Source organism: Rhinolophus sinicus, chromosome 12 (genome assembly GCF_057876585.1).
Source record: "Rhinolophus sinicus isolate RSI-liver-muscle chromosome 12, RSI-T2T, whole genome shotgun sequence".
Classification (NCBI taxonomy): Eukaryota; Metazoa; Chordata; class Mammalia; order Chiroptera; family Rhinolophidae; genus Rhinolophus; species Rhinolophus sinicus.
In genome coordinates this window covers 29,711,779-29,731,993 of record NC_142512.1, presented here as the reverse complement: position 1 = coordinate 29,731,993, position 20,215 = coordinate 29,711,779, and the positions used below count along the sequence as shown (strand labels likewise).

At 53.1% G+C, this 20,215-nt stretch overlaps 1 protein-coding gene and 1 long non-coding RNA gene across 5 annotated transcripts; both read right to left on the bottom strand.

Moving 5' to 3' along the window:
* Positions 1-464: 464 nt before the first annotated feature.
* LOC141568974 (uncharacterized) lies at positions 465-1,370 on the bottom strand. Its single transcript, XR_012492310.1, has 3 exons — positions 1,244-1,370; positions 1,114-1,159; positions 465-580 (listed from the first exon to the last, which is right to left on the bottom strand). It is a non-coding gene; the product is annotated as an uncharacterized LOC141568974 (long non-coding RNA).
* Positions 1,371-1,708: 338 nt separating this feature from the next.
* On the bottom strand, positions 1,709-12,912 carry LOC109449760 (septin-4). Of its 4 annotated transcripts, none has more exons than XM_019736333.3 (12): positions 9,982-10,215; positions 7,568-7,861; positions 7,182-7,275; positions 6,652-6,738; positions 6,049-6,172; positions 3,447-3,581; positions 3,228-3,345; positions 3,036-3,137; positions 2,739-2,835; positions 2,484-2,646; positions 2,222-2,321; positions 1,709-1,935 (listed from the first exon to the last, which is right to left on the bottom strand). In XM_019736333.3, the coding sequence occupies exons 1-12, from the start codon at positions 10,198-10,200 to the stop codon at positions 1,876-1,878; spliced, it is 1,593 nt and encodes a 530-aa protein (XP_019591892.3). In that variant the 5' UTR covers positions 10,201-10,215; the 3' UTR covers positions 1,709-1,875. The 4 variants fall into 4 exon arrangements, with proteins under 4 accessions (XP_019591892.3, XP_074176558.1, XP_074176559.1 ...); XM_074320457.2 differs by lacking the exon at positions 9,982-10,215 and adding an exon at positions 8,029-8,205; XM_074320458.1 differs by lacking the exons at positions 7,568-7,861; positions 9,982-10,215 and adding an exon at positions 12,780-12,912.
* Positions 12,913-20,215: the final 7,303 nt, after the last annotated feature.

The window sequence follows — 20,215 nt, the reverse complement described above, 5'->3', positions numbered from 1 at the left end:
GTCCCGCCCTGCCTCCATTACGCAGCCGCCGCCTTCACTCTTCACGCAGCTCATTGGTTAAATTAGGCAGACGCCCTCCCAGCCTTTAGCCTATCGGGTGCCGGAAGAAGAGACAGTACCTAGAAGGAGGAGGTGCGGTGCTGGAGAAGAGACACAACCAATGGGAAATCACAGCGCGTCCCTGCGACAGCCAATGGGAAAGCAGTGAAAGGGGGGCTGCTGACTAAGGCTCCAGGGGCCGGAAGTGGGGGTGGCCTGTCGCCTACAGGTAGCGCAATTGGAGGCGGGGACTTGTAGGGGCACAGGCCTTTACAGCCACTTCCGGTGGCAACCCGGTGTCGGTTGTACTTCCCAAATAGGTCCCCAGTGGCACCTCGGTTTATCCATTTCCCCTTTTGGTTTCTCTTCGGTCATCCTGTCCCAAAGCCAGAAAGCGAGAAAAGACCCCACAGAAGAGCTGGGCCTGAGGCTCCGTCTAGGTCTTCGACTGGCAGCGGGAGGGTTTTCCGCTTTCTGCGTCTTGACCGGTTCCTCCGACCCTCACTTTTCATCAGCGAACCGGCCTGCAGTCCTTCGTGACCTGCATGGTGCCGTCAGTCCTGAGTAAAGATCTCTCACCTGAGAGAGAGGAAACCTGGATCTGAGATTGCCACTAACTAGGGGCCACCTCCCAGTGTAACGGGAGTCGGGAACAGGACCCTCCGGAGGTCCTAGCTCTTCGTTCCGCCCACTCCTGGGGGAGTAGAGCAGGCAGCAGGGCGGAGGGTGGCCGCTGGAGGGCGCCATGGCCCTGCGATACCACTAACCCGGCAGAAACGGAGAAGGATTCGGATTCTCGACAGATAACTTCAGTTCCGGAGTGGGCCTGAATGCTAAGTCAGTGCCCGGGGGTCAAAATGTCTTAACGTGTCTGTTTCTAGAACACTGAAACTTTTACTACCGTGTTCCCCTGAAAATAAGACCTAACCGAAAAATAAGTCCTAGAATGATTTTTCAGGATGACATCCCCTGAACATATGCCCTAATGCGTCTTTTGGAGCAAAAATAAGACCCGGTCTTACTTTTGGGAAAACACGGTACAGTTAGTAAATTCCAGGAATACAGGAAACTTACGTGTGTTCACTGCTTGAACTCCAGGGTCCAGAACAGTATCTGCAACCTAGCAGGTGCTTAATAAGTATTTGTTAAATGAATATTAAACTCTTCCAGGACAATGACTACTTTATTCATTCCCCACACTTACTATATAGTGTTTGGTGATTACAGAGGTTTCCACATTTGTTCAATGGTCTATCACAGGCTTCCTAGAGTGCAGAGCTTAATTCTGCATATCCCTCGCCCCAAATCAGCAGAAACAGGAAGTCAGGAGTCTGCAGGCAATATCAAATATCATGTTTTCCTAAGGGCAGAGCAGGTATCAGATCCAAAACTTCCATAGAATTTAATATACTTGTACTGTATGTGAGAAAGGTGAAGAGAGACTCAGGTCCCAGGTAAGAGAGGCAGGATAGATATGGTCAGTAAGATGGAGAGGCCAGGCTGGATTGTAGGCAAGGACTGAACCCTGTCATGGGGAAATTTTCCTCACTCTCCTTTCCCTACTAAAAGCCATAAACCAGCACCCTCCTCCATAAACCTTTCAAAACTGGGTCCTAGGATCTTCTTGGTCACTAGGAGGTGGTAAAGATACAGACAGCAACACCAGAAGCCACCTACAGATTTGTTACTTTATTTCCTCTGAGTCTCTGGGGAGGCAGCAAGGATGTAAGGCGAATTGGCAGTAGCTGCAGGGGCCTGAGCAGAACTGGTGCTGGGAAGGGCTGGCATGGGCAGGACGAAGAGGAGGAAATTTAAATATCCAGGGCTGAAAGCCAGCTAATGGGTCTCCTTCATCTGTCTTTGGATTTTGTGCAGCATCTCCTGCATCCGCCGCAGCTGGAACAGGCACATACATCAAAATGGGGCCTTTCACAAGGTCCTATAGTCTTAGGGAAGTACCCCCCACCCCCAGCTCTAATTCCTTGAGCACGGGCTTTGGTAGCCCTGAGATGTGATGGAAACCCTGGATAGAACCACAAATCCACCAACCCAGGACCCAGATGCACCAGGGCCAGGGATCTTCCTATTCTCAAACCAAGAGATACTGAGGTTTATAATCAAGCGGAGGACCTCCCAGGTCCCTCCCTGGTTGTCAACCCCTACCATCCCATACTGCTCTCACCTCCTCATCTTTCTCTCGGATCAGCCTCTCAGTTTCTGGATCTGTCCCTGGTGGGACAGCAGGGATGGGGAAGTCGGTACCACTCTCTCGAGTCAGTTTGCTGAGGGGGAGGGGAAAGGGGAGTTGGTAAGGCTAGGGGCACCCCAGCACCTGCGTGCATTGAGCCCAGAGCTTGTAGAAGAACAAAGGAAGGGCTCGGTCTCACCCAAGGCTGAGCTTGGGATCCCAACCCTGCCAGCTCTGTCCTGGCTTTTGGCCATACTTGCGATTTCGTTCTTTCACCACCAGGCGGGTCATGCTCTGGATGCACTGTGCCCGGTAGTTCTCATAATGTGTCTCCCGCGTCACATCCTTAAGGTCTTGCATATGAGTGCGTACTAGCATTGTCCTCAGCTTCACAAAGTCGCAGTGCCCTGGGTTTTCCACTGCATAGCAAGGCTAGGGGTCAGCCGGGGGCATGAGAAGGGCAGAGCCACTGAGGGCAAGGAGGTACCAGGTCAGAAGCTCAGTGCTTTACCTTCCACGATGCCCCAGGGGTAGAGCCGGCCCCGAACTCGCCGCCCTCTGGCCTCTACCACAGTGTTGCTGCCAATTACAGCAAATGGGATGCTTTCCTGGAAGAAGTTAGGGGTGTCTGTTGTCAACAACCCCATTCTCACCTGTTCCTTTCCACGCATATTTTCATCTTCTCTACTTCACTCTAGGAAACGAGGGTCCTCTCCCACCCCAATAGCCCACCCTTATATAGAATTCTACTTCTTTCTTCTACCCAGAAGAAACAAGATGGGAAAGGGGTGCCCTGGGGTGGCCCCACCTTTAGGGCTTGGTCCTGTAATTTGAAGTCCTCATCCTCATCAGAGTCACAGTCTGGGAACTGGTAGACCTTGATTCCAAAGCGCTCTATCTCCTCCCGGATCTGGCAAACACATGAGGGGCCCACAGTTCTGGACACTCCATCCTTTCCAGAAGCCCACCTGCTCCCCTCCCGCCCACCAGCTTCCCTCACTTTGCGTTTCTTGCGCTCCACTTCAGGAGGTGTCAGTGTGTCCGCCTTGGCCAAGACAGGCACGATGTTGACCCGCTGATGCAGGGCCTTCATGAATTCCACGTCCAGTGGCCGGAGCCTGGGGAACAGGAATCTGTGACCACCTGCTTGCTAGTGGCAGCCCTGCCCCTGGTGCTCTCAGCCTGTTCCCTTGGCAGCACCCGGTGGCTCGGACCATACCCGTGGCCGAAGGGCGAGATGAAGTACAGGCAGCAGTGCACCCTGTTGTCTTGGATGTTCTTGCGGTTCAGGCCACTCTCGTCTCGGAAATACTGCTCAAACTGCTGGTCGATGTATTCTGCCACAGGCTTCCAGCTGAGGCAGGGACAGACAAGCAGAGAAACTGTGGGAATGGGGGCTGCCCAGTGAGCTCTGGGACTGCAGAGTAGCCCCTGCTCTGGGCAGTGTTTTCAGGACTTTGTTATTCCCCGGCTTGCTTCACTACATCTTCAGGGAGGTACCTGGGTGGGACAGGGGTACATCTCACATGTCCTGATAGAAAACCAGACTAAGCACATAGGCAGAGTTCAATAAATACTAGATCTGATGAGAGGAAAAGAGCCCGGGTAACCAAACAAAGCAATAAGAATAGCAAGGTGAACACCAATTGGGGGAAGCCAAGTGGACCCTAACTCAGGTTCACAGTCCAACCTCAGAGTTTGTTCATGTCGTCCCCACCCTCTCTCTACCTCTCCAAACCCACTCTATCCTTCAAGACCATATCCAAGATAGATAAATACACACATACATGCATATGTAGATAGACAAGAAAACTGAGGTTCTTGAATATATATTATATATATTATACTATACATATAATGTCACTGTAGTAAAGAGTTAAATATATATGTATATATACATATATTACATACATGTATGCATGTTTGGGTGTGTGTATGAGTGTGTGTGTGTATAAATTCAACACCCTCAATTTTCAAGTCCTCTGCTCTTCTTTTATCTAGCTGAATCCTCACTGAGAGGTGACCTGATAGGTGGACATTCTGAGCATCATCACTCTCATTTTCTACATGAAGAAGCTAAAGCAGAGCAGCTAGGAGACTTAATCCAGATCATTTTCGCTAGCAAAATCTCTACCCACCCGAGTCTCCGGCCTTCTGAGTCCCAGCTCAGTGTGTTTATCCCTGCACTGCCTGACCCATTTACTAACTTGTTACCTGATTGACATACGTTAGAGAACTATCGCTCCCCACTCCCCCCCACCTGCTGCCACCAGACTGTAAACCTCTTAGGGACAAGGATCATTTACACTTGTTCTGCATCCCTTAAATTGTCTATCACAGGCTGGACACCTAGTATATGCTCCATAAATTCCTGATGGTTGACTAAATGAATATATGTGGAGGAACACTGTAAAATGTGCAGTGCCAGGCAAATGAAATATTATGATGGAAGGTAAGAGGTAAGTAGATCGATTGGAGGGGCTCAGACCGTAGGACCCAGGTACTGGATGGAGCCAGAGTTTCAGGGCAAGCCCAGTTTGCTGAGGTATATTCCTATAGCCGGAAGGGTGATGATGACATGGTTGTCACCACAATCCATCAAATTTATGGAAACCGTGTACCATGTACCAGCACAGTGCTACGGCAAGAATGTTAGGAAATGGCCCTTCCCTCAAGGCTTAGACTATGAAACTGAAGATAAACCAGTGTGCTGAGCTGAAAGTCACATGCTGTAATGATAAAGCATGTGATAGGGGTTGTTCAAAGCACAGAAAGGTCTGTAGGGGTCTGATTAGTCTGTGAGGCAATTATCCAGGGTCAGCTGCATGGGCGTGCAACCTGTGCAGTCACACAGAGCCCCGCACTCAGAAGGCCCCACACGCTTGGCTTGATTCTCTGCTGTGGTTATCTTGAAATTCTTAATAACTTTGAACAAGGGGCCCCACATTTTTATTTTGCACTGGTCCTGCAATTGCGCTAAAACTCATGAGTGTAATGTAAACAGCCCTTTATAGGTTTCGGTGCACATTCTGGGCGATTTTTAGATCATCTGGGTGAGATGGTAAGGGTTGGTATTTTTCAACTGAAGAAATAGGAATACAGTCATTTGCTCAAGATCACGCAGGTACTAAATGCTGAATCAAGATTTGAACTTTCAGTCCAGGGGTCTTAGCATCACCCTGCCTAACTTTATCAAAGGCACCGCCTCTTATCCTGTCTTTATCATGTGTCTCTCTACTCACTTAGGTGTGATTAAGCATCCCTCTAGTTCCTAAAGAAAAAATAAATCCAGGGATGATGGTGGGGGAGGTAAAGCAAAGCCACTTTTTCTTTGGCAGGTAGCCTAGAGGGTACCTGGAGTTCAAAGTTCCACTCACTTCTCCCCTTTGCTTCTTCTTTCTCTCCTTCACTCCTCCTTCCATACACTCTCACCCCTGTAATAAAACTTGTCTGTGGCACCTAAAATGTTGCTGGTGAAAGGAATGGGAGGATGGTGACATTTATTAAGCACCTACTATATGTCAGGCCCTGTGCTACATTTTCACGTGTTTGCTTTTTAGAGGTTCTTCTTTCTTATCTTTTGCCCTCACCCCCATTATAGAATTACAGGTCAAAGTCAGAAGGAACATTAAAGATCGTCTATTCCAATCCTTTCCCTTTCACCTTACAGAGGAGGCAGCTGTCCGACCAGGGGCAGTGGCATGCTCAAGGTCACAAACTTCTTCCTCCTGACAATTTTGGCTATATCTGTGCAGCTGGGTGTGCATATGGAATGGGAGGTGGAGGGGGCTGGAGCTGGGGTGGTGCTTGGTCAGACATACCACTCTGTGTTGTTGACTGCATCCCCGAAACCTGGTGTGTCCACAATGGTGAGCCGCAGCCTCACACCCTTCTCTTCTATGTCCACTGCATGTTTAGTGATCTCCACAGTTTGCATGATCCGCTCTGGAGAAGGAGGAAACTGAGGCCAGGGCAAGGGCAAACCGCCCACCGCCACCAGCTTGGCTGCCCAGACTGCCTCATCCACACCGCCCCCCTTCCCACCCCGAGGCTGCCTGGGGGCCTGTGCTCTGGGAACCAGCAAGGAGCACATTTCCCAACACAGGAAATGCCGGTGGCTGTTGGCTCTGGCCCCAGCCTCTTTGCTGCTCCCGGCTTTTTTCTTGGATTCCTGGAATCCTTTGGGGGTCAGAGACTCACTCAAAGGGCAGGATTCTGGTTCCTGCCCTGCCTCGGCACCCAAATCTTTAGGGAGCTGGCTGGTGGGCTGCCAGGCTAGATAGGCCTATAGAGACGCTGTCAGTGTCTCTAGGAGCCATGGTTTCCTTCATGCCAGGATGGCCCCATCCCCCAGCCTGTGGAGTGAGTTTGATTTCCCAAGTTAGGTCAGCCTGCTAGTCTTCATGCTCCCCTCCTTCCCTTACCTTCAGCACTGAGGAGTTTTCGGTCCCGGTACAGATCAGTGAGGAAGAGGCTATTGACAAGAGTGGATTTCCCCAGGCCAGACTCTCCTGACAGGAAAGAGAGGAAAGAAGCACCAAATCAGAAGATAAGATCTATAGCCACGAGGCAACCCCACTAGACTTAAGGTGTGAAAGAAGCTGCTTTCTTATCTAATTGCCTTGAGACTAACCAAACAATAGCATTTTGGAGTTGGAAGGAAGCACAGAGAACAGCTTATCCAGACTTCTCTTTTGAATGAGGACCAGAGAGGCTAACAAATTGCCCAAGGCCACACAGGAAAAGGCAAATACAAGAAGCCTGTTGGTGAAGTGTTCCTTAGACCACTTTATCCAACCCCCCAAACACACACACATATACCGTACTTTCAGCCACCCATGTCTCCCGGCTATTTTGCAAAAAGGGACAGCCACTTGCTACTTTCTCCTTCCCTGCATGTATAGCACTCCCACCTGAAACAGCCCCAGCCCAGCCCACCCTGCCCCTGCGCTACCTGCCACCATGAGGGTAAAGTCAAAGCCTTTCTTCACAGACTTTCGGTGAACTTGATTGGGGAGAGTTGCAAAGCCCACATACTCCTTGTCATCCTAGGGTACAGGGAAGCAGAGTGCGTCAGAGCCAGAGGTTGGAGGGGCTCCAGGACCCAACATCAGCTTTCTGTCTCCCTCCCAGGTCTTTGCCCGGCCTTAGAGGAGCAGTGCCAGACCAGCTGGGTTCCTGCTCCTGCCGATACTATCAGTTTTCAATGCACTGGGGCTGACACCACAGAGCTGTGGCCAACACAGGACAGACGCAGGCACACACGCATACACTCAGACTGTCTGTGCTCCCTCCCTGCACCAGCCCAATGAAGGGTGAGAGCAGGGCTGCAGGCTCTACCTCAGAGGAATCATAGGGGTCAAGCTTGCCCCATGGGCTGCGGGGCCGGGCTGCGGGGCTGAGAGGGGCTGAGGCAGAGAAGCACTGCTGGCTGTCAGAGGGCTGGGGCCACGAGGGGGTTCTGAACTCCAAGTCATCCTGGTAGAGGTCCGGGGCCTGAGGCCTCGGCTCCGGAACTTGGGGCCTGGACACCCAGGTTTTGGCCTCTGGTTGGTGGCAGCTCTCATTTCCTGGAAAATCCTTCATGAACTTGTTCAGTTCTGAATCATCCGTTTCCTCCTGGAAGCGCTTGATCTAGGGGTGGATGGGTGGGTAGGGTGGGGTAGGTGGCAGGAAGGGAAGAATGAAGGAAGAAGGCAGGAGAAGGTGAGAGGGAGAGAGAGGAAAGCGCCTGTGGTTAGAAAGGAGAGAAACTGCACTAGCAGCCAAGCCAGAGGAAGTGCTCACCGTCCCTCCCTCACCTGCACACACACACAGGACCCCGATGTCAGGAAAGGCCCAGGCTCCAGGAGCAGCCCTGGGCAGCGCCCAAAGCCTAGCAACTGCTCTTGGGAACAGAGTCACTGAAGTCCTGATGCCCCCTTTTGACAGGGTGCTTGTTGAGGCTTGACTTCCTGTGGGTCTGGTCCAGCCAGGGGCTGGGGACCATTCAAAGCCAAAAGTCAGACTGAATATGGGGTCAGACAGAGGCATTAGAGCTGAGAGGAGAAAATGGCTCAGGATTCAAGGAGCGTGCAGTCAGTCAGAAGGTGGTGGAGCTGGAGGGAAGAAGGGAGGGGAGAAGGGAGCTGCCAGATCCAGGTAAATCAAGAACCAGCAGGGGGCTCCATGTCTCCTGTCATTGTAGGTCAGTGAGCTCTGGGACTGCGGTGCAGACTCTCCCGGGAGTGCTCACTGCCCAGGGCTCACTGGCCAAGCTGTGTACAGCTGACCTGACCCTCCCTTGTATCAGATACTGAGCCACACCAGGGCCTGAGCCTGCGCCTCAAGGGAGAAGGGTAAACCGGCCAGTGGATGCTAAAGGTGGGTGCAGGGGATCTGGGAGGGACCAGGTGAGGTGGATGAGAGAACACTGGACCTCCTGAGCGGCTGGCAGCCCCCATCTATGAGGGACACATAGGGGGAAGCACCCCTCAGTTGTCCCTTGGCCCCTCTGGAGCTAGGCTTTAGCCGGCAGTGCAGGAGGGGATCTGGTTTGAACTGTGAACCACAGGGGTGGTAGAGAATGGCTGGCTTCTGTGTAGACATCGGTTCCACCCCATTTCCAGCTTGGAAGAGATGCGGCTCCCCTCACTCTCACCCTCAGCTCTAGACCCTAAAGCTTCCTGTCTCCTTTGGGGGCCAGCCCCCTTTGTGGAGTGCCTGGCAGTGCTGGGCTCAACTCTGCCTCACAATATCCGCGTGCCACCCCCAGACAATGGACAAGGGCCGGCTTTAGAGGCTGACTCACCCTCTGGGGATTGGCCAAACCAGTGGGGGCTACCCCGGACCACCGTGGAGTCCCAGCCAGAGTGGGGGGAGGTAAGATGGCCACTGTCTTCCTGCAGGTCCCCATTTTATAAAGGGAAGAACTGAGGGAGATGGACGTGCACACTGCCAGGTTTATGCCAGAGGAAAGGGGTTGGGATGGGGAGGCTAGAGGGAAAAGTCTTCTCACAGCCACTTCCAGGCTGTCACCTCTCAAGTCCCCATACCTGCTTATAGCCATAGTCTCCAGGGCTTCCCTGGACAGGGGAGGAAAGGAGGCCCTTTAGCCTAAAACTGGGGGCTCAATGACCAGAAGAGGCTGCCCTGAGGCAAGCCTGACCTAACAGGCTATTCTCACTCAGAATATTCGTGGGGTCCAGTGGGGTAACCATACACCCCAGTTTATGCTTGCTGTCCTAGCATAATGATTGTGCCCCTTTTCACTCTCAAAAATGTCCCAGCTTGGATGATTAATTCTATGGCAATAGAGAAGGGATGGGGCTGGGGGGAGCACGTCTTGTTTTCTGGCAGCTAGAGTCTGGGGAATTCCAGGAAATCCTGCCCCTCTATACAACCCCACAGTGGCCCAGCAGTTGGTCTGGGGGGTTTGGGCTAAGGGTGGGCTTCCCCAGGGGCACTGAGCAGAAGAGCAGCAGGGAAGGGAGAAGGGAAGGCACTGATGGAGACCCCTGCCCCACACTCTTCCAGCAGAGCCACCAGGAACCCAGCACCACTCTCTCTGCCGGCCTTGACTGCTCATCAGCATTGAGGGGCCCACAAGGGCTCTAGACAAGAAATCGGGACACCAGGGTCCTCACCCCCTGTCTGTCCTTCCCTGCCCCCTAGACTGCCAGTGACCAAATCATTTTCTGACTTTGAGCCGCAATCCCAGCCAAGGCAGCAGGAAGGCAGGTCAGGTCCTCCCGTCTCCCAGAGCAGCACCTTACCCCAGCTTCATTCCTGTCCTCGGGGACAGAACTGCCTTGCCATCCCAGTGAACGGTCCATGTCCCACGCTTCAGACTCCCTGTCGGCAAGCTCTAGGTCTAATTTTATCTCCCAGGCAAAGTTCCTCACACACAGAAACAGCCTGGTCTTGATGCTCTTGTTGTATTCCCGAGTCCTGGCTTGCTCCTTTCCCTTTCTATTTGACCCCTCTGTCTCCATCAGGGGCCAAAAAAGCCCGTGGAATGTCCTTCCCACCCCCTCCTCCTCCCCTTCCCTTGGCTCCCACCCTCCAAAGACAGCTCAGCTGCAGCAGGATCACTCAGTTTCTCTGCAGTCCCCTCCTCTTCTGATTGGCTGCCCATGACTCCTGCCTGCTGCCTACCCCGGTGGGCACAGCACCAGCCTCCCAAGTCTGTCTGCAGCTCAGGTTCTTGATCTACTTGGCCTGTCCTGTAACCCCCAAGAACACAAAGGCCTGTCAGAGGGTTGTGAGTTGTCCCCAAGGTGACCTGGCCCATCAGTACATAGGGCTGGCCACCCAGGAGACTCCACTCCCAAACTATTCCAATCTCTCTCTTTCACTCTAACTTGAAGCAGTACTGAAGTAGGGTGGGGTGTCCTATAATCCCCTGGGCACAGGTTCTTATGGAAGCAGATCCAGTTTTCTTCCCAAGTGTCCCTTTGTGTTCTCTCAGCAGAGAACACCACTGTCTTCAGAAATCTGCCCTAGATTTCCCTGCAGAGAGCCCCAGCCACAGAGGGACTCCTTCCACATAAGGATACCTGACCTCTGACTCACGGGGACCTGTATCACTTCCATCACCCCATCGCTCCCAGAGGGTCAGTGGGCGAGCTGCTTGGTCTCTGAGGGGCATAAGTTCAGGTCAACAGAAGGCTGGCATCCCAGAGGCTCCAGAATTGCCAGTTAGGTGGAAGACAAATTGAGGGGCCTGGCTGGGAGTGTACAGATGGAGCACTTGACTAGGAGTCAGGAGGCCAGCATTTCTGGTTTGGCCAGAAATGCCCTTTGTGATTTGGAAGTGTTTTAATTTCAAGGCCTTAATGTCCAATTGTGAATGGCCCTTCCTTGCCTCCCTGGAAGGCTGGGGAGAGAAAGCACTCCCAGATGACAGATAACTTCATGCTGCTTTGAACTTAAGGAGAGAAGATGCATCTCAAGTCACAGGATGGTTATTAATGTTGGCTTGTCATTCTTTTTGCATACAAATTAATCCCCCACCCCCATCCCTGGGGCTCCTGGGCTGAGGAGCTCTCCCCACTGATCTCCAAAGCAGCTGAGACACTGATCTTCTTTCATAAAGAGACCCTCATAGAGGAGTCTGGCTTGACATGAGCAAGTCAGCCTAAGGACGGGGCTGGCTTGAGGGCAGGCCGGAGGGTGAGGACTCTGGTGGTGGTGGGGTGTCTTTAATTAGAGAGGAACAGGATGGCCTCAGCCAAGTTGAAAAAACCAAGACCTCAGCTGAACTGAACTTAATGTGTGGCAGCAAAAGCCCCTCTTGGCCTCTGTTGGGCTTGGCACTGGAGACAATCAATGCTCCCCCAGGCTTCCACCCCTGGAACATTCAGTTTGTCCATCCCCATGTAGGGAGAAGGATGGAGGCAAGGATAAAGAGAGGCACCACTTGGCCTTTCCCAGGAATCCCCCTTTGGGGAAGGTCACAGGGTCACCAAGACTTCCTGGCCAAGACTTGGGCCTCAGCCTGGACACAGCTTGAGAGACAAGAGCCCAAACGGTTGGCCTTTCCAGACCCAGAAGCTTCTGATTTCATGGGGTCCAGGGAGCTCCCTTCTGGAGGCTGCCCACAGCCAACGTCCTGCCCCACAGGCTGATCACAGGTCTCCTCCCACTGTAAACAGTCTATGCCTCTCAAGGCAGAGGACAAAGGCTGGGGGACTTCCAGACTGGGAGAAGCTGGCACGGGGCATGGAGGCCCTGACACCCGGCATAGTATATTTGTGGCAGACAACGACGGCAGAAGAGCTGACACTCACAGCCAAACGTCAAAACTTCCTACCTGGGGGCCTCCAGGGAAGCTGGTTGGGATTACTCTTTCTCCTTCCACTACAGGCAGGTGGCAGGAATGAGTTTCCCCCCACCACCCCTGCCCCCCACCACTGCAGAGGGACCTGGTTTGGGAGGGGGGTGGTGTAGGATGCAGCAGAAGGAAGCCTCCCCCATGGCTCCTGTCTCAGAAGCAGAGGGATATAGCTGATTCCACGGAACAGAATGGAGGGCTGGGCTTTCCTCTCTCAGGATTCCCTGGGCAGAGGGCACTGTAGGAAAGGCCTAGGAGCTGCCCCTTGCCAATCCGTGGGAGGGAGGGCCCAAGCGTCTCACCATCCCTCTTGGGGAGGCAGGCAGTTTGTGGGCCTCCTCTGTGTTTTCCAGAGGAAGTTAGGGCTGGCCCCTGAGCCCAGGGTGGGTGGGTGAGGAGGGGTGACCCAGGTAACAGCTGATCCAAGCAAGGGCGGGGACCCTCAACTCCGCTCATCGCTGACGCGCCCTCCCCAACATAACTTGAGCGTATCGGCCGGCGTCCAATCCCCAGCATAGACCCACCCCTATCGTCCAAGAACGCGGGCAGCATCCTGGGGGTAGGGGCCCGCTCCGAAACCAGGGAACGGCGAACGAGCAGTGCTTGCCTGTGCCCGCGGCCAGCGACAGCGCCTCCCGCCCGGCACAGCCCGAGCTGCACCGCCGCAGGTCCCCGCCAGCTGCCCGGGAGCGGTAGGCCCTGCGCGCCCCGGCCCTGCCCCGCGCCCCACCGTCTTACCATGGCTGCAGCCCGGGCAGGGCCGGCTCTGCCTGGACAGCGCCTGACGGAGCCGCGGCCAGAGCTGCGCGCGGACCTCGCTGCACCGCCGGCCCCAGCCCGCCGCCTCCAGCGCGGACCGGCCGGGGGCGTGGCCCGGCGGCGGGGGCGGGGCGAGTCGGCCCCAAGGCGGGGTCTGCACCTCCGAGGCGGGGGAACCAGGCGGCCAGCCTAGGGGCGAGCGTTCAAGTCCGCGAACCCCGGTGGTGCAAGGTGCGGAGAGGCGCTCAGGTCAGGGCTGCACTGTCACCTGGCTCTTCCTTAGCCCCTAGAGAGTGACCTCTTTGGTCAATGCATCACGATGGGGGCTTGAGCCAGTCCCCAAAGAAAACGGGCCCACCTGGCATTCCCAGGAGAGGACTTTGGAAGGAGAGGGGGATTTGCTCCACGAGTTGGAGAGAAACCAGCAGCTACCCCCGACAGACAGTCCGGAGGTTTGCGGCAAGTGAACCTGAACTGATGTCCAAGTTACTGATTGTCCAAACCCCTCCACACTTCCTAAGGTGGAGTGGCAGACATTCTCTACCTCCACCCAAGCTATGAAGGAGAGACAGGTTTCCTTTGTGCAGGGCCCTAGATTAAAGATTAAAGAGGATTTGCTGCATAAATTATCCAGGCATCATCTGCTGGAAAGGTGGAAAGGAGAGGCTGAGTGGCCTTTCCGGGGCAGTGGATGCTTGTATGGGGCCGAGGAAAGTGGGGAGCGCCTCTGGAGAGGCCATCCCAGGCGTGCTCCAGGCCATGCTGGGCAATTAGGTGAGATGCTGGGGACAGTTCCCCCAGCAGCTTTAGAGGCATTAGAGGCTCAGAAAGGCCAGCAGCAGTCTGGGGAAAGATGCTTAGGGGGTAGGAGTTGGTGGGGATTTCCTTAGATAACACAGGTCTGAGCTGGTCAGGCTTCTGTGGAAATTTCCAGAAGCATGCCCTTCCCTGACTCCCAAGTCCTTCCCCAGGGCAGGCTGCCTGGCCTGAATACACTTTGGACAAGATTGAGGCCCACAGGCACGGCTGTCTCTATTGGTAAAAGGGCCAGAGGCATGCCTACCCTATTTCAGTCTGATCTGTGACCCTGTGGTCATGGTTGGGATCCCCTAAAACTCGCCAGAGGGAGGGAAGGGTGGAGGGGGCTGGGTTGGCAGATGAAATTAGGCTCCGAAAACCCGCTGCGGCTACTGGAGATGTTTCTGGTTATTTGGCATTGGTGGGCTGGAGGATGGAAAGGTGTTGATGCTTAAAAAAATCAGTTCATGATGATAAAGCTTTCTCGCTAGGTGACCTCACTTCACCTCTGTGGGCCTCAGTTTCCACATCTGAAAATGAGAGGATTAAACTAGGCTAAGGACCAGCAGCTTGGCTCCAATGAGAGGGAAACTCTGAAGGTAGAGAAAGTCTCCCGGAAAAGGCCTGGGGTAGATCAGGAGATCTGAAGCTATACTCAGGAAAACAGACATAAAGGAGTTTCTTCAGAGAGAAACCAATGGCTGTTGGAAGTCTGCAGCAGCAGCAGCAGCTGTTGCCATCAGACCCAGATGTCAAACTTGAGCTACGCAAAGCCCCGTTGTGGGGAACTAGCTGGAGGCCACCAGTACTCATGCACACACTCGTAAGAATACTTCTTGGTGTTTCCACCAGCAGTCTGCGTGCCTTGCACTGTGGGTGCTGGGCCCAGGAGAGAAAGCCTATGTCAGGGAAGAGAGGTCCCATCACAAGCCTTGTTTTCTACATCATCACATCCCTCCCCCCTCCAGTTCCAGCTGCAGTTCATGTGTGGATACAGACTCATCTCAGAAGGCTGCTCAGCTGTCGTTGGATTCTCAGCTCTACTCGGTATGTGCTGCCCAGGCCCCGGAAGCCCTGTTGTGTCCTGAAGCACGTTGGTGCCAGCTTGCTTTGAGGGATGTGTGGCCCCAGGAGAGGCCTGGGACCAGGGAACTCATCTATCTCTAAGCCAAGAATCTTAGGGTCTCGGTGGTTCATCCCTTTGTCATCACTGCACCACAGGTCCAACATGAGGTATGCTGAGTGAAAGAAAAGCTGCAGACAGACTGAGCCTTTCAACCTGCACAAGCCCTGCAGGCTAACCCTGCAGCATCAAGGGTCTCTGAGAGAACATGGCCTGGGCATAGTCCGCATGTCAGCTTTGGTGATTATCATACTGCTGCAAAGTCCCTTCCCTTCCCTGGGCCTCTGTTTCCCCTGCTGAAAGAGAGGACTGGACTCCCCCACCACCCCAACTCCAGCTCTCATGTTCTGTGTTGGTGCAGATAAGAGTCTGACACCTGATCAGAAGTAGGGTCAAAATACAGCTGCCCTTGTGTGAGTCACTGACCACTGAGCACTTTCCCCCACCTCCCGCCATCGACTGGCCTGGCCAACCTTGCATCAGTGCTTCTTGGCTCTTGGAGCTCTGGTTCTCCCTTGAAACCCAACATCCCATCAGCCATTGATGTCCTTGACTAGAGCACAGTTTCCCAGGCACTGCTGGGGTGGGGTATTTGAGCCAAAGGTCTAGGGAGTGGGCACTTAGCTTGGCACAGAGGGTAACTCTTTGGGAAACTCAGACCAGCAATCAGAGCTCCATCCTGCTGTCCTGGGCTCCCTCACCATGGTGTGTATGAAAAACCTCCTGGCCAGCTCCACTGGATCATTCTTGCCCATCCATTGGTGAAGGGTGTGTGGTACAGAGCTAAACAAGGATGCTACACCTGGGCCAAGCTAGGGCCCAGGTTCAAAGCCAAGTATAAAGAATGATTACCATAGGAAATCAGGGTTTCAGATCTGCATGACTCACAAAGGCCACTTTTGCTTCTCAGTAGCAGAGTTTCCCTTAAGTGATGCAAGAACTAATTGTACCTCTTTTCCCCCAGAGGTGATGAGTCACTGATGACATGGTCAGAGAGTCCTGATGGGGCCAGAAGGCTATCACTGGGTTGCTTCTTTCAAGGAAACCTTAGCCAGTCTGTCCAGCAAGGTCTGTGCAGAGGCAAGAAACCAAAATACCCTAAGCCCTACTCCTCTCCCTACTGTTCCTCAGTGTTCCAGGATCCTGCAGCAGGTGTGAGATGTGGGTGGAAAGGCCAGGGAGCAGTGTGTTTCCTGGCACTTGCTGAATGGTTGCAGTTCCGGAGCTGGCAGGATGCTAGATGCCAACCAGAGGGGCCTTCAAACACCCTCTCTGCAGCAGGGCAGGGCACAGGAGCTCAGCGATGGAAAGGACTTACATACCTCCCAATGCCATTACCCACTGGAGTCGAACCCCCTTCAAGACACCACCCCTGCCCTCCCAGCCTCTGCTTAAATACCTCCCATGGCCAAATACTCACTAACTCTAACAACTGCCCTTCCATCTTTGGTCACCAAGGTCATTATACTCTGAGCTGAAATTTATCTCCCCCTTGCCTTTACACTCCAACTGCCTCCAAGCCAGAAGTTTTGCTCACTCATTTCAATGGACTTTGTTTGGTCTTTGATGTCTATACCCTTTCAAATGACCTATCTGCATACTTTTCTCTCCCCAATTAACCACAAGCCTCTCAAGGACAGGAAGTATGTCTTCTAACTTCTACTTACTTCAATTCAGTGAACATGTGATGTGATGTCTGCCTGGGTGAGTGGCCAGGCCTCTGCCCCCAGGAGATGTCTGGTCAATACGGACTGACATAAAGGATTCACTGATTAGTTTTCCACTCTGATTTTGAAGCACAGGCAAGCCTTGAGGCTCTTGCTTTGTTGCCCTTCATTTTGGCTGCTTAGCAGCTCACACCCAACACTGAGCTTCACGGTTCATATGCAAAGACACAGAGGTCACCCTCACTAAAACCTTTCCCTCCACCATTCTTGATATCTAAAAGTGCTGCTGAAATATTGAGAAGTTATGTTCCCGGCACATATATGGCTACAGAAGAGTTTCTATGTCACACCTGAATCCCCGGGGCAACATGCTCCCTAACGTACTCCCAGCTTTGATGAGCCAGCTCTGAGCCTGTTTCCTCATGAAGTAGGGAGGAAAAAGTCCACCTCTGGGGTGCTAAGGTAACACAGTTAGCATGGTATAATCACTAAAATGAGTGGTTGCTTATTATTTCAGTTACTGAGAAAATTATCCACATCAAACCAGCAACTGTCAACTGTGACCATTTCAAATGCCTTCCCTCCAAAGAATTAGGCATGTGCACGTGTAATGGGTGTCCAGCAATGGGAACGGGAGAAGAGCCTTAGACTAAAGTGACATGGGACTGTCCATGCTGCTACCAACTATGGAGTCAGCTTCTACAGCTAGACACCACTCCATCTCAGAAAACTAGTCTTGGTTTCAGACTTACTGGGCCTAATTCCCCAAAACAGCCACTGTGGAGACTTCTGGAGCTCAATGGCTTTGCCTGTGGTGGGTGTACCAAGGAAATGACTGGCTGACCCAGCCCTCTCACCTCCAGCGCCAGAGCCTGAGCTTCTCTCAGGAACTGCCTCACATTCTGTCCCCCTCCTCCAGGCCTTTATTCAGCCCCCAAGGTGCAGCTGTCTCGTGCTTCTCCCCTCAGGGCAGCTGGGCCAAAGGCAGCTGAGCAGAGAAGGGTGAAGAAACATGGTCATTTCTGTCACTCAGGACAGCCTCCCTCTGGCTGAGCAGCTGTCAGGGTGGCTTCTGTGTTATAGATTTGCTTCCTCCCCCAAATATGCACCTTCTGAAGCCAAGCTCCCTCATCTACCCAGGCCCACTGTTTCTCCTCTTACTTGAAAAACCCACCATTTCAAACACCACAAAACTACTCTGACAGAGACATATAATGTTGGAGATGGGTTCCAGGCAGAGAACCAAGTCGCTTCTGGAAATACCAGAAAGTCCAAAATAAATGTGCCAGGTTCTTCCCGATGTGGGATCATTCTGGACAGAAAGAAACAAATGAAGGGATTCTGGCCTCCGGACTCCCATCAAGCCTGTGAAGAGGTGTTGCCTTTTCCTGCCCCTGCTTCACAGGCAGAGGCAGCAGCCTGCCCAGGCTCACAGCACAGGCAGGACATCACCCCTCTGCTCCGTGCTTCCAGTGGCTCTTGCTGAAGCATTCCGTACCCCAGCATGTCCTGGGCTGCCAAATTGTCCTGGTTTGCCCAGGACGACGGGGTTCTCAGGAGGCAGGACTTTCAATACCCAGAACAGAGCTGGGCAAACCCTGATGAGTTGGTTACCTACCTAGCCTGTCCCCAAAACAGCAAGTCTGGGCCAGAGGTCATGAGCCTCCCATCCTGCTCTGGATGTGGCTGCCCGTGGTAGTTGGAGATGAACAAAGTACCATCTGACAGGAAAAGAAGCTGTGTAATGAGGGTTAAATTGCTATGAAAAGCCTCCTGAGGTGCCCTGCCCCATTTTCAGCAGCTCTGCTCCATTCCTTCAACAGTTCCCTTTCCTCTCAACTATGAGCCTCTGTACAAAGCAAGAGAAAATCAGCAGAGTGGGAAAGATGGTTCCAGGGTTCCTTTCCAACAGCTCACATCCTAGGACTCTGCTAACATCCCCATGAATGCAGAGCCTGGCTGCCTTCCTCCTGGGCTCTGGACGTTTCTTTGTCAAGGAAGTCTTCCTGAACAAATCATCCCCGTGGCTCAGGAGCCAACAGGAGGCTGGACATACCATTCCCAAGGGGCCAAATGACATGTCATCCTAAAGACACTGAAGTCTGCCTCAGGTGTCACGGAGACAGCCTCCTCTGGTTCTTGGCCTACTTTTCCAGTTGGTTTCTTGCATAATTGACAGATATAGTAGGGAGTAAACAACCATGTCCACTGACAGCCTGAGAAGTCACATCCGAGGGCAAGGCGGTTGGGTGCCTTGAGGATACAGGATCTTGGGGCCAGGTCAGCCCCACCCTATCATGGGTGTTATAGCCCCTCCCATCAAGAGCTGTTTTATTCCATAGAACTTCCCAGGGCTGTGTGAGAAGACAGACCCTGCTGACCCCAAAGGTCACCCCTAGGACCTTCCTGTTGAGCTTCTGCTACTTACGATACAAAGAAAACAAAAAACAAACCCAAAAAAAATATCAAGACTGTGTTTCTCTCTCAGTCCAGCATAACCTCCTCTGCAGAAACTCCAGCCCTTAAGTCCAAATTCAAGGATGAGAAGCATCTGTCCATCTGTTCCGCTAAGGAGCGGGAGGTCCTTAGACAAAAGGGCCTTGAGATGCCGCTTGGGAGGAGACTGACAACAGAGAGATGGGCTGACCGGGGCTCCATTCCCAGCTGCAGACCTAGAATGGCTTGTGAAGCTCAGCAACAAACATGCTGCCGTCCACAAGCCAGGCACTGTGGCTGAGCCACCAGAGAATTCCTGATGGGAATGGAATCTGGAACAGACTCTACAGTCAACCATTCCCAGCTTCGCGGAACCAGAAGCCTTGGACACCAGCACCACAGTCTCCATCCTGGGACCGTCTGTGGGCCCTGCGGCCTGGGGGAGGCCCAGCTCTCTCACTGTGAGGACAGTACCTGGCCCATGTCCATGCCATTACACCTCCAGAGAGCCAGGAAAGACCAGCAGGCCCAGCCGCCTGTGAGGCTTGTCTCCCCTGTTTCTGGGGAGAAGCTCTGCTACTGAACAGGGCTGGAGAGCTGCAATTATCGAGACAGGATAAGAGCTATTTTGGGAAGGAGCTGTCCTGCTGCCAAGGCGTTTGACTTCCTAAACTAAAACAAGATGTACAAAGGGGGTGAGGTGGGGGAGAATAGGGAGGAACTTGCTCGGTCAAAAACATCATATCCTGAAATAGGGGAAATACTAACCCCTTCCCAAAGGTATAGATTTGCAACAAGGGGTGAGTAAGAGGCTAGCTGTTAAGATACCCCCTGGCTTTGGGAAGAAGGGGTAACCTGACCCCACCAAATGCCCTGCTGATTCCCTCTCTCCTAAGACTCTCCTCTAAGACCACCTATGCAGTCTAGTGCATTTATTTGGACATTCGAGCACAAACTACTTCATATTGTTGTTTACATGTTTCCTGTCTATGTCTTATCTCCCCATCCAGATGGTACATTTCTCAAGGCCAAAGAATGTGGGTGCTGTGAGGCTTCAATGCTTTCCCCAATAGTGCCTAGCAGAGTGCTAGGCATCTGATTAAAAACTGTTTATGGAAGAGAGTAAGAGGAGGAGGAAGGAAGAGAGAAGGGGAGGAGGAAGAGAAGGATTTACTGTCTTGCATGGAGATAATCTCTAAAAGTAGCTGCTCCCACCCACAGCTGAGCTCAGGGCACGGGGCTGGATAAGAAGCCATGGCAGAGGGGGTGGCAGCCGCATTTCTGGCACCTCCCCTGCAGCTGTTCCGTTATCTGAGCTGAGCTATCCTGCCCCCCACCATTTGTTTTCCATCTGTAGTCAATTGTTCAACCTGGGCTAGCCCATGGATGGG

Bases quoted from the DNA above. Each gene is read 5' to 3' on its own strand.
- LOC109449760 (XM_019736333.3), bottom strand. From the start codon at position 10,200: ATGGAGACAGAGGGGTCAAATAGAAAGGGAAAGGAGCAAGCCAGGACT. The intron at 6,173-6,651 runs GTAAGGGAAGGA...CTCCTTCTCCAG, and splicing joins AAAACTCCTCAGTGCTGAAG to AGCGGATCATGCAAACTGTG. The intron at 3,346-3,446 runs GTATGGTCCGAG...CCTGTTCCCCAG, and splicing joins ATCTCGCCCTTCGGCCACGG to GCTCCGGCCACTGGACGTGG.